Source organism: Lycorma delicatula, chromosome 8 (assembly GCF_047948215.1).
Source record: "Lycorma delicatula isolate Av1 chromosome 8, ASM4794821v1, whole genome shotgun sequence".
Taxonomy (NCBI): domain Eukaryota; kingdom Metazoa; phylum Arthropoda; class Insecta; order Hemiptera; family Fulgoridae; genus Lycorma; species Lycorma delicatula.
The window spans coordinates 57891111-57904839 of record NC_134462.1 but is presented as its reverse complement, the minus strand read 5'-3'; the positions used below and the strand labels follow the sequence as shown (position 1 = coordinate 57904839).

At 30.8% G+C, this 13729-nt stretch overlaps 1 protein-coding gene across 6 annotated transcripts in view; it reads right to left on the bottom strand.

Annotated features, from left to right (window-relative positions):
* Positions 1-3226: 3226 nt before the first annotated feature.
* The window catches only part of LOC142328594 (uncharacterized), a 67720-nt gene continuing 57217 nt past the window's right edge, over positions 3227-13729 (bottom strand). For all 6 annotated transcript variants that reach the window (XM_075372374.1, XM_075372380.1, XM_075372378.1 and 3 more), the window contains 2 exons: positions 13220-13415; positions 3227-8123 (listed from right to left, as the gene is read on the bottom strand). In XM_075372374.1, coding sequence (XP_075228489.1) covers positions 13234-13415 — 182 coding nt within the window. In that variant the 3' untranslated portion in view covers positions 3227-8123; positions 13220-13233. The remainder of the gene's footprint in view (positions 8124-13219; positions 13416-13729) is intronic.

The window sequence follows — 13729 nt, the reverse complement described above, 5'->3', positions numbered from 1 at the left end:
ACTTTTTAACAACATTCGTTATCTGATTGGGTGGTTACAGAAGTATTTATTGCGAATAATCTATATTAAGTGTATTCTTTGATGAGGATGAATATGTTTTGCCATTTGTTTACTGTTTATCGGCTTATCTCTTCCGATTGGGTAATTAATTAAGTAATTAACAGAGTGAGATCATACTCTTTTGAGGGCGGTCAATGTTAAGTGTGTTCTGACATATTTAAGGGTGAATGTGTATTGTCATTGGTTTAATTTTCATCGGCTTTCCTCTTCTGATTTGGTACATACATTATGCTATATTGAGGGTGAATCTGTGATAACATTGTTTTAATTTTTATCGGCATACATCTTCTTATTAGGCAGATACTTCAATAATTTTGAGGGAAATCAATGTAAAGTATATTCTGTGATATTGAAGGGTGATTGACACTGAAGGGTGAATGTGTGTTTTAATTTTCAACGGCTTTCCACTTCTTATTGGTTGGTTAGTGATGTAGTCTTTCACGGCGGTGAGTGTTTATATCCTATTCTGATTTGGTAGTTACTGGAGTAATCCTATAGGGCAGTCCATATTAATTGTGTTCTGCGATATTTAAGTGTGAATGTGTGTTCTTGGTCTTATTTTTATCGGCTTTTCTCTTCTGATTGCGTAGTTACAGGTGTAATCATTGTCTAATCTGTCTTGTTGGGACTTCCGTATGTTGAATCACCACATGGACTGGCAGTATTCGGTCCTTTAGGATTTTTGGAGTCCTCTTAACGGCAATTCCTATTGCGCCCGCTGGTAATATGAATATAACTTCCGGTGACTGGCTTTAGCACTCGCATTGTTATTCTCTGGTACTTTTGTGTCATAGTATATCCTATATTTGCTTCTCTTAATTTTGTAGTTTCCTCGCCAATTATAGTCGTCTCGTCCTTTAGTATGCCACCTGGTTTATACTCTGGACGACATGTTGTAACCTCTTCGATACCAGATTTTACGGTATATCGTGTATGCTACACGTATTACACGATTCCTCCGGCAGTTCCTTCAGTATGCAGAGCTTGTCTCTATACGTCGTGGCCATCTTCTTGGGATTAACTCGACCAGTTTCCCGTTTGTGAGTACTCCTGATAGCGTCTCTGTCACATCCTTTTCACTTATATCGTGGTCTATTATGGTGATCACCGTTAATGACGCCGAAATCTCAGTTATCTTTTTAGGCCTACATATTTCTTCTTCAATTCATTCTTGTCCTCAGGAATTTACTTCGACAGCCCCTGAACCCAGGTATTGTTTCAGTGACATCATAACGATACCGAGTTGGTATGTTAATCCACCCAAGCAGTCGTGGGAGGGTTCCTCCTCCTCTGAGGATCCCTGCCGTAAACATTTCTTCCCTTTAGACTCTGGTCTCCTCGTGGCGGAACTCGCAGCCAGAACTTTGAGACTTCTTTTCCTCCAACGGGAGTGACCCACGTCGATGCATTATATTTTTCCTGGGTTCTGCGCCTCAGCCCAATTTTGCAAAGTAGCCACTCGATGGAGTCTGGGGTTTTCAAAAAGCGGGACGAGTAGGTACAGTCTCAGTTCGACCATTCCTGAGATGTGTGGTTAATTGAAAACCAATCACCAAAGAACACCGGTACCCACGATCTAGTATTCAAATCCACGTAAAAATAACTGACTTTACTAGGTTTTAAACGCTGGAACTCTTGACTTCCAAATCAGCTGATTTGGAAAGACGTGCTCACCACTGAACAACCCGGTGGGTTTCAAAAATTTCACTCTAGAAAAACTTAACTACAAAAACGTTGACAAGTCCTTGCTTACATTGCTTTAAGTGATGTCACTGACCAATATTTGCCTATGAGTTTAACTTAGAAAAATTCTCTACAATAAAAAGTTTATTAGTATAATCTCAAATAATTAATAAAGCTTATAACTATTCGCACATATACACCAACTGTCTCAGGATACTGTATATATATTCTTGGATGTAACCAGCAACTCTGGTAATCATCCAGTCCCGTAAATTCTTCGCTACCTCAACACTAAATTTTCACTAGCACTCGAAATGAACTATCTTCGAAAAAACCTTTATAACTTTTGTAATCCACAACCGAAAATCTTAAAACTTGGTGTCCGTGTCCATTAACCACTCATTCATAATATCCATCTGAAAATTCTGTTTTGAGCTTTATTTTAACTCTAATAATTACATTTTGTAAGAACTAAATTTTTTTAATTCATTACAAGCCGTGCTAGGTATACCATTCTTAAAATCTACCAATCTTAATCTTATACCAATCTTAATCTAATCATACCATTTTGCAATATTTAATCAGTTAAAAATGTATAAGCCTAAATGGACAACTTTATTGTCTATATTTATAGACTACTAAAGCCATTAAAACAATGTCAACTATTTATGTGAGACTGGTTAGTAATTCTGATTATACAATTTTTTTATGCTGTTGAATTAATAAGATTAAGAATTAGTATAAGGTATAGCCAAGCAATACACAACTTGATTTTAGGAAAACGTATGTTTAGTAGAATTTTTTTTATTTTACAGAAAAGCAGGCTCAAATCTGCTGTTAGTTATCTAATATTTTGCTTCCAATACATCCAGGTTTTTCTCAAGGAAAAAGAGAATCTCCCTACTTAACATTTTTTTCTCTCTACTGCCGAGTAACTATACTATTTATAGATCTTCTCGATGAACTATTTCTTAAAACCGGTTATTCCTATGAAAATATCCAAAAGGAAATTCTGTTTATAGTTATGAAATTATAAACAGAACTCAGTTTCATTAATTCAATAAAATTGTAGGCTGGTAGAAGGACAGAGACTATTTACAGTTTAAAGATACTTTACTTGAATCTACTGGGATAGCAGAAAGTGCAACAGCAGGCTTGCTTATCCTCCTGATTTTTTACTGTACTAGAAGATCAAAAGTACTTTAAAATCTAATCATTGATCAAACTCTGTGAGATAACAACTTAAATATAATTTATTTAAAACTAACAGGATAGCAGAAAGTAAGAGAGGTGGGGGAGATAAGTGTAATCGAAATTGCTCACCTCTGTGGCCTTCTCCTACCGATACTAAAATTCTACTGTACTTCGAGTATTTTAATTACTTAAAAAAAATTGATGGTATATCTTTCTGCGGTAGGAACAACACCACAGAAAGTAATACAGTAAGGCTCATCAATTATAAAAAATAAAGAAAATAACAAAATTTTTATTCACTATTTATATTTTATTTTTGTACAAATATTTACACAAATTTTAAAACAGTTTTACCATCTAGAGGTAATTACATTGTACTTTACTTCTCTTTAACATTCATCTATCATCATTTACAAAATTAATGGAATCTTTTTAAAAATCTAACTGTAATGGACATATTTCTTATATATTATTTTCATACAAATTTGTTTTTGTAGCTTTTTTTATGCTTTATGATAAAAGTAAAATATATACCGTGATATGTTCTGCATTGAGTAAAATCTTGATTATTTATACCCTTCCCAAATAGAAAATCTTTTGTAACTAAATTATACTTTGATAGTATTATAGCTTTAAAACATTCATAATTACAACTTTCAATTTGTTGTAATCATTTAGCTGAAAGATAATCTTCTTTTCTTCATAATTTAACAACATAACTAACTAAAATGCTCATGATGTGAACATCACTTAACATTTAAAAAATATTATGAATGAAACCTCAAATTAATAAAAATAAAGATGCCTCATAAATTTCAGGACTGTATAAAATACACAAAATGGATATGTATTTACTCTAAAAAGACAATGTTTTACAATTGTTTTGTAAAGCCTGTAATCAAAAAGTACTGGGACCACTTAAAAAAATATTTTGCTTATCTCTGAATACTGATTGAGTTTATCTCTTAAAATTCAATTTCTCATAGTTAACTTTTCTTGATTTTTATTGGAAAAATTGTCTTACTAACACTTTTTAATTATTTTACTATGTTTTTCTTAAACGCTTGAAGGTTATCTTTGAATACATAAATCATAAAAAACCTATCTGTTTTTAAAGTGTATATCATTCAAAACCATCACAGATATGTAGGCAAACGTCTCAAAAGGTCATGACAAATTCTGCTGCCATAGACAAACATTTAAAATCAAATTTTCAGACTATTGTACACTATATAAATGAGAATGAATTCTTCATATTTCCTAAGAAAACTATTCTACATTATCTGTTGACTGTCACACCTGATGAAAATTCACAGAAAAATTCTGATTGCAAATTTCTGGAAACAACCAAAAAGATTTTAAATTAAAAAATCAAAGTTAATGAAGACTGCAATTACTATTGCAGAATACAAACCAAAAACATTCCAAATTTTTACAGAATATAAAAATGAAAAATTCCACAAGGAGATGTGGCAGTTTTTTGTTTCTTTAATCATCCTCATCAAAATAAATAGATAAAAGCATCCCTGAAGTTTGTTAAAATAAAAGAGAGAAAAACTGATTAGCCATAGCAAACAATTTGTTTGAACTAAAAAATCAAGTCGCTTTTCAAATTACAAAGAAATTGTTCTTCTAAAAGATCATTCTGGAGATATTGTTTATAAGAGCAATCATCTTAAAATGGTCAAAATTAAACCTCTTCAGTATTTAATTGAATACTATATAGTATTAATGTTACAGGTTATTTTTATGGATTGCATTAAAAAAACAACTATGTATTGTGTTTCTTTTTCTGGAAATATGTTGTCATTCTTTGATTAAGTTTTCTTTCTATTTTTGACAAACTCTTTCCATTTTTCCTCAAAACTCTTAAAATTCTTTATTTTATTTCTGAATATATTTTTATTCAAAATATCTTCTTTAATATTTAATGCCTTTAGATCTTTTTTGATTTTTTAAATCAATTATTTTTAAGTTTTAATTTAAAAAAATTCTTAAGTGTCTGTAAAAGTCTAATTTACTTTTTCTTTATACATTCTGTTATTTTTTTAGATTTCTGGTAATTTTTTTTTTTGATCTGTAAGATATTTTCACATTTAGGTCCTAAAGTTTTCTTTTTTTTTTATTACTTTTTCCAGTCTCAATTCTTTGGTTGTTACTGTAACGTTTATTTAATGTTATTTTGATCAAATTCAGTGTGTGTAAATTTCAAATTGCTTCCTGTTCATACTGCATATTGAGTTTTGAGTTTCATGGGTTATGTATGAAGATTGGATGTGACAGTTAATATCTAGTTGCGGTCTGCTTCTGTTATGGTGTAGTACTTGCAGAAATTCTTTGGGGAAATGTGTCTTATTTAGTAGAGTGACTGCAGCTGCACACTTCTGGATTGCTATGTTTAAAGGTATGTGTTTAGTTAGTTTGCTATAACGGCCAGTAAATTTTGTCAGATTTTTAAAATAGTTACAACTTTAAGCAATTATTTATAGCCGTTGACTGATTTTTTAAAATATTTTTTGCCACTAGGTATATTTTTTATTTGGTTTTATTTGGCAGTTGGGTAGACACATTACGCTATACCACATGTTTTATTGCAAAAAGTTCATCAGTTTACTATGTTGGCTGACTACTGTGTTGGTATCGGGCGATTGGTTCAGCTGCCAGACAGCTACATACTTTAGTAGTTATGTTGTGGATAAATGACAGCTGCAGGGAATTTTCAAAATATTTAAAAAATTGTACTTTATAAATATAAATTAAGTAATCTGTTGTTGTTTTCATATTCTTAAGTAGGGTGTTCTATATTCTGATTTACATTTAATTGAATATGAACATAACAAGTCATTTAGTTTCCTTACCTCATGTAACCAAAATGCACAAGTACATTTAAAAAATGAATGGAAGACCAGCTTAAACTAAAATTTATAACACACCTAAAATCACTTAAAACAATACAAACATCTAACTTTTCTACACATGTTGCATTTGCTTGTACCCTTGACAGTCAACTACAATAAAGAACTCTATTCAACCTTTATAGGTATACTTTGTAAATTACAGAATAAAAACCAAAACATACCTAGTGACAAATATATGTATCGTTAATAATGAAGTCAATATTTGTAAAAATGTTTTACATTTTCTTAATACAAACACACCACAGAAGTGTACAAATTAAAACTATAGTGATTCTACTAACAAATAATACAAACATCCAAGCACTGTTGTTTTGTTAAAACAGAATAAACCTTTGTAAAATAGAATATAATATTAATTTTACTATGCATAAATTTTACATATAGAACAAAAAATTCTGATCTCAACTTGCTTGAACAGTATCTAATTCACTAATATTAATTTTTATAAAAAACAAATTATACTAGGGTCACACCAGGTTTGGCATTTCTGATATATGCTACAAAATTTGTTATTAAAAGACTATAATCAAGAATTGCCTGTTTCTAGAGAAAATAAATAAATATTAAAGACACGAACACAATAAAAATTATATGTATTATTTGATTACAGAGGAGTTTCCAAGTGGTTTAATGTGGATATCATTACGGTGACACCCATCAGTTAACCTGATAGAGTTAACAGTGGGTGCCGCTTTTAACAACATTGAAGAGAAGCTGCATAATTAGATCCAAAAGTATTTTTCAGAAGAACAATTTCCGTATAATTTGAAATGAAGTTTATATAGTTTATAATTTTTACATTTTTTTAATAACAAACATTTGTGTTTTATACAAAAGCGAATAAAAATTAATTGATTGATGCTACTTTGTAATTAAATATAGATTAATGCTATATAATCTTTCTAGCCCACTATTAGGTCAGGCCTTAACCATCTGATTTTGTCTTTGGTCAGCTGAATGTCATGACGTTTGCTCATCAAGCTAACTCTTGTGTGCAGTATTTTTTCAAAAATTTTATTAAAACAATTTGTAAACATTTTTAGAAAATTATGCAATTTAAATAGTGATTTTATAACAGAGAAACCAGAATTGTGCTTTAGCTTATACGATCATGAAATGAATTTGATTCTGCAGGGTCCTTTAGGCAAAAAAATGAAAGTAGCTTAAATGTATTTAGTGATTTTTAAATTGTTATTTGAGGGAAAGGAAATTAATAATAAGTTTGCAAATAATTTTAATTATGGTATGCAATATATGTACTCTTTTATCAGCAAACAGAATTAATGTATGAAGAAGCCTTTTAAATTATAAACATAACTATGTTACACTACCTTTTCTCACTAAATACATTACCACTACTTTTAATATAATCAAAATCCATTCTAAAAATATTTTCATACAATACAGTGTCAAATCTTATTCAGATTTAATGCTAAATTATTAAGGTATACATAAAAAAGTATACTTCTCATATATTAATACACCTTGAATTTGTACTCCATGCAGAAATAAATGAAAGTAAAATAAATCATGTCTGTAAATGCCGAGATAAACATTAAAAAAATATTAATAGATCAAATTTGGTATATACTCTCTACTATTCACTTAACATCAATAACTATAAAAAAATCATAAAAAACTTTTTAAATAATAGTCATGTTTTTTTTTATAACCATTAATTTCTTCGTCACACTATACAATATTGAAAAAAGAATTGACGTTAATTTAACAATATTTATATAAAAATTCATACCTTAGAAAAAATATTTTACAACAGCCTTAAAAGAATTAAACGCACTAGCATCATTTACTGTAAATGGTAAATTAATATAATTAATTCTCATTACATTAGGTGATTACAAAAAATGAACTTATTTGCTACTAACAAGTATTTAATAAATAATATAAATAAATAAATTCAATGTAACGATAAATCATCACTGCATAATAATAAAAATCGAGTACCCGATAACAAATATAATTAATTTGAAAACGGCAATTAAAATACAATTAATACAACTTAATAATGATTGTACTTATACTGATGAACTGTGTGCTATTATACAGGTACTAAAACTCGTTCCTTCTATTAGTAAAAAAAAACCAAAATCAGTTCACAAAAGCTTATAATATTTTGGCTAAGTTTTTCATTCTTCAAATTTCAGTTTATATTTACAACATTTTAATGTACATAGGCAGTTAAGTTTCTTTGCTTTGACTATTACCTTCTTCAGTCTCCATCTTTATACATTAATGCATAGATTCAATCTGAAATCAAGAGAATCACTGGTTTTACTATATTTAATATTTAATTTTTTTTCTAAAATATTATTAATTTTAAAAGGTTTGGTCAGAAAGGATAAACTGGATGTACAAGCAATTTCTTCAGATGGCAGATTCGCAACAAAATATCATTAAATAACAGGAAATGTACAATTATAAACACACTTACCAAGCAACAATTATCCCTGAGATATGGGGGATTTCTCAAAATACAAATATACACACACCTGTATTGATAAATCTTTAGCTTTATTAAATTTTTTTTTTACAAGTATTCATTTCCGGATGGTACTCCCACAGGTGTTTCAGGTGTTACAAAATCTTATCTGTTAGTTAGTTGTATGCAATACAGTTCCAAGGACTTTCTTTAATTGACTATAACTGTTAAATCCTGTAATACAGTAAAATCTGATAGAGTGGATACTGTTTAAAACTAGCTCATTATGACAAGTTTTCATGATTGTTAATTCTGTTTATTTATACTGTAATTATTATTTTCAGTTACTACAAGGGTGGTTGAAACGTAACAAGAGAACAAAATATTGCAGAAAACAACAGGTGCTACCATCTTGTAATACCATTCATCAACTACTAACATTACAAAATCGTTGACCAAAACCCTCTCATTTGCTGTCAGCAGTTTCACTTCTTCAACAGTGTCAAACTGCTGACTGCCAAGAAACTCATTCAGGTACAGGAACAGGTGGTAATCACTCGGTGCTAGGACCAGGGTGTACAGGGGCTTCCAACCAAAAGATATGATTAACTCTATAGTTTGAGCAGCAGAATGAGATTGAGCACTGTTGTGCATCAACAAAGCTTCAGATGATGGTAGCCCATGACACTTATTCTGCATTGCACACTGAAGCTTTGTCAAGGTTTCGCAGTATGCAGCTGAATTTATTGTTGTCCTTTAGGACAATAAAATAGACTAACAGGACATCATGTCTATCACAAAACACAGTTTCCATAATTTTGTGAGTTGATATTGTCTGTTTGAATAGCAGTGAATGTTTGAACTTATGTGAATATCATCTGTGACAAAAACGAAATTGTGAATAGCTGGTCTTCACAAATTTTTGTGTCAACTTTGTGCGCCAAATCATCTATGTTTACAGAAGCTCGACCTGATCGCAGTTCATCATGGATATTATCCCCTGTCCTTGAACAATCTTGCCCATTTATGCACACTGCTGTCACTCACTGAATTGCCAAATATGTGAGATATGTGTGCTGCTGTGCGGTCAAAAATCAGAATCTATTTCATGATCAGCAGGTCGCTTAATTATTTTAAACATCTCAATTTCACAATATAAAAAGTACATAGTGACACTACAACTGCATTTGTGCAAGGCATGCCAGGAGCCGAGGTGCATGCACATTTTTTGGACTGTCTGAGAATTATCTGAACAACTTTGATATTGAGTAAATAATTTATATATTGAGATACAAAATCGGGTGTTATGAATCTAGAAACTTTAAAACTGAAAGTTTTTTTTTAATCAAACATAATATAATCAACATTAATCAAACATATAATATTAAACTATAATTAAACATTCAATATGTGCATTGTTAATAATTTGCAAAATATCCAACCGGTTATCAATTCTATTCCATGTTCATTGTAACATATCCACATCTATGAGTTAACAATCCTCGCTTTAAGGTCATCAATATTTACTACACAAGATTTGTATACATTATCCTTGATGAAACCGCACAGGAAAATATCACATGGAGTTATATCTGGTAATCGAGATGGCCAAGCAATTGGTCCATCACGTCTAACTCAGTGATTAGTGAATGTGTTGTTGAGGGATTCATGCACTAACAAATCCCAATATGATGGTGAAATCATATTTTAACAAGATGAAATCATATTCCATCTTAGTGGAATATGATTTTGAGTTGTAACTCTTCCAGCTGAGGGTAAACAAACCCTTCTAACAAGCCCAGATAGATATTAGTGTTTGTCGATTCCGCAAAGAAAAAAGGTACAATCACACGATCATGAAGCAGTCTGCACCAATCATTAATTTGTGGGCTACCTCTGATGTGGCCAAGTGTACCATGTGTGTTCTCTGATCCCCATATTCAAACATTTTGAGTGTTCACTTTTCCAGACACATGAAATATAGCCTCATCTAAGAACTTTTTAAGATAATAATGATAATTTTCAATTCTTTTGATCATTTCCACAGCGAATTCCTTTCTAGCAGCGTAATCTTGTGGTGTAATGTGCTGCAATATTTGTAATTTATTAGGACACAATTTTAATAATTTCTTCAAAACATCATGAATGGTAGATCACAGAAGATTTAACTCATGTGCTGCACTCCCAGGGCAGTAAACAAAAAACTGATAATGATATCTATTTCTTCATCTGATGTTCTAGGCCTGCCTGCAACCTCCCAAAAAAAAAAAAAAATAAATAAATAATTAAATATAAAAAAAAACTCCCTTATGTTCAACACTGCCAGTTTCTCGAAATTTACCATACCATGAATAAATACTTATTCTAGAGGGTGGGTCTAAGTTATACAGAGTTCTAAAATTGCATCTAACTTGTATGTCTGACTTTGTTTCAGTAAACCACTGTACACATTATACTTTCATCTGTAGATTCATGGCGACCGATATATGCAATCAATGCTATCTAGTATTTGTCGAGGGAAATTTTATGAGTTACCTGATAAAGAGAGTTCAAACATTCATTAACCCTACAAGTACCCATTAAAAACAATGTGTGTTGCCAGCTCAAATTTATCTGTTTTTTTGGCCTTCTGATTTCTTTACCAACTTTTGTTTTTTATGGGAGCATTGTAAAATATAAGATATCAAATTATTCAGAAAAATTTCATTTTTCAAAATACCTAACTATCAGTAAAAGACTGTTCATTAAATGTAGCAATAAACATACAAAGAAAAAGAAAATGTGAGTACTCATAGAGAATTAGCCATAGACAGCAGAAATTTTCCAAAATATTTATTTTTTTTGTTATAGGTTTTGAGTTTGTCTGTCAAAGTTTCATTCCAGTAACGTGATATTAGTGCAAGTTAGTAGCAAAAAACTTCTTGCACTACAACATTCATTTTACTACTCAACCCACCACTGTACACAAAAAAATACATTTATACATAAAACTAACTTATAGGCTTGTTCAACAGAGTTGCATTATTTACATTAGGATAATTTAACAAATTTATTCAATTCATTTCAGGCATTTTTCTGCCTTTTGTAACCTAATGGATGGTAAAAATGATCTAGTTATTGCCAATAGTTGCGATGGATTTCTACATTACAACCTATTCATTTTCAAAACAAAACAACTAAGAAGGCTACTAATAAAAACAAAAAAATTTCAGCAGCCAATTTGAAAAACACATTAAACATTTCTAAATAAAAGACGGTTTAACATTAAATTACCTTATTAATAATAAACGCAACACTTACAACTAAAAAACTGTAGAACGCACTACACACACGATGGCAAACAAACCTACCAAACAGGTTATATTCAAGATACTATAAATCGCCTACCACTTGGTCAACTGCAGATATTTTTCCATAAATGGACTCTGTATAATGTTTTCGTTTCAAATAATTATAAAAAAGCCAAAAGATAACAGCACAGACTAGTAACAATTCATTTTCTAAGAGTCGGTTAAGACGATTTTGGCACTAGAGACCAGTAGGTAAAAGTTGCTGGAAGCAACTCTGGACTCTGCCATGTGTAGGGTTAATAAGATTATTACTGTTTTTCTAATAAGACATCAAAGTTGTTCAGATAGTTCTTGACACCTGGTATATATATATATATATATATATATATATATATATATATATATACATATATATATTACATATATATTATTATTATATATTATTATATATTACATATATATATATATATATATATATGTATATATATATATACATAAAGCATTTAGCAACAAAATGTATATATTGTTACTTTGCTTCATACTGGTACGTTTATTGCTAGCTGGTTAAACATCGCAGGAAGCTACATCACATCATCTACATGGACTCACCCCATCAAACAGCCTTCTGCTGCTGAACACCCCATCATGCACTTGCGGCTATATAAGCAGTATTCCCTCTCAAATAACCACCAAGAAGGACAAAAAGATGGAAAAGTACACTGGCCAGCCAGCACCACATTTCCTCCCTAGCCTGTCAGGCTTCAAGCATCCTGACCAACGATCTATCAACAGGAGCCAACTCAATGTGGGATCGCTCTCCTCATTCCTGCCAGAGCAGTACGCCTGGCCATCCTAGCAAGAAGCATGCTAATGCCAGGAAGCATAGCGGTGAAGATAGGGCCAAAGAGTGCAGCTCAGGGAGAACCACCACAGCTGCACCAGGAAGATGACAAACACTGCATGACTCTGGATGCCACCACTGTCATTCTGCAGTTGGGACCTTCTTCAGAGCTATCTCATCAAATGCACAAAGGCCCTTTTCAGGGCCACCACTCCAGTACCCCAAACAGCATATTTAGGGCTACCAAGTTGTTCATAAGGTGCCACATGCCATTGAAGCAATTCAGTGACAATATAAATATACATCATTTCTATGCCATCAGTAGTTACGGTATTAAGACAGTATATTTGAATAATCACAGGAACTTCAGCAAAAATAAAAAAAAAGTCTAACCATTTGGGATAAATCATTATGAAGAGAACCCAGCTCGGTACAGAACCTTCACTAGTTCTTCTATACTGAATTTGGTACACTTACTAATGTAGTGAAATGTGCCATCACTTTCAATAAATGAATAAATAAATATTTGCTATAGATTAATCTAAATATTTTGATGACCAGAAATCTTTCCTGTGAAAGCACAAATCATTAATATTCAATCTGATCACTCTATTTAACAGTTAAAAAGGAAAAGAAAAAACATATAAATGTAATAAAAATGTATACCATTCCAGCAAGCAACTAAGAGTAAAAATTTCAAATTTTGCCCGATTGTTTTCAAAGAGAAGTATGAGTTACATAAATCTACATACATTATAAGAAATAGATTCTAGATTAAATTAATAAAACTAACCTATAAAAAACATCTCATTGCAATGATGCTTGAAGAATATGTAAACTAGGTTTTGATTTTTCTTCTTTTAAGTCTTCTTCATCATCATCCTCATCATCTTCTTCATCATCAAAACCAAAACAATTTTGCATATCATTTTGTGTTACATGAGCCCTCTTCGATCTTCTTAAACCTTTTACCAAATGTTCATCTAATCCTACAGTTAAACAAATAAAATATTGTTGTCACCACTTTATTTTACATAATTAATTGCTTACTTTTATTTATTATAAACATTATTTTATTTTTTTATGTATACAATTTTTGACAATTTCTAATTTTTATTATAGTTTATAAGCAAAAATTAAGACCTACAAAAATTACCAATAAAAAAAAAATTCAGTAATATGATTTTTTTTTCTGCAACTTAGCCAACTTTTATTTTTTAATTTATTTCCAGTGAGGAGCAAACAAAAAAGGGTGTCAGAAATAAACAAATTCTGAAGTATAATTAAATCAGATTAAATTTCA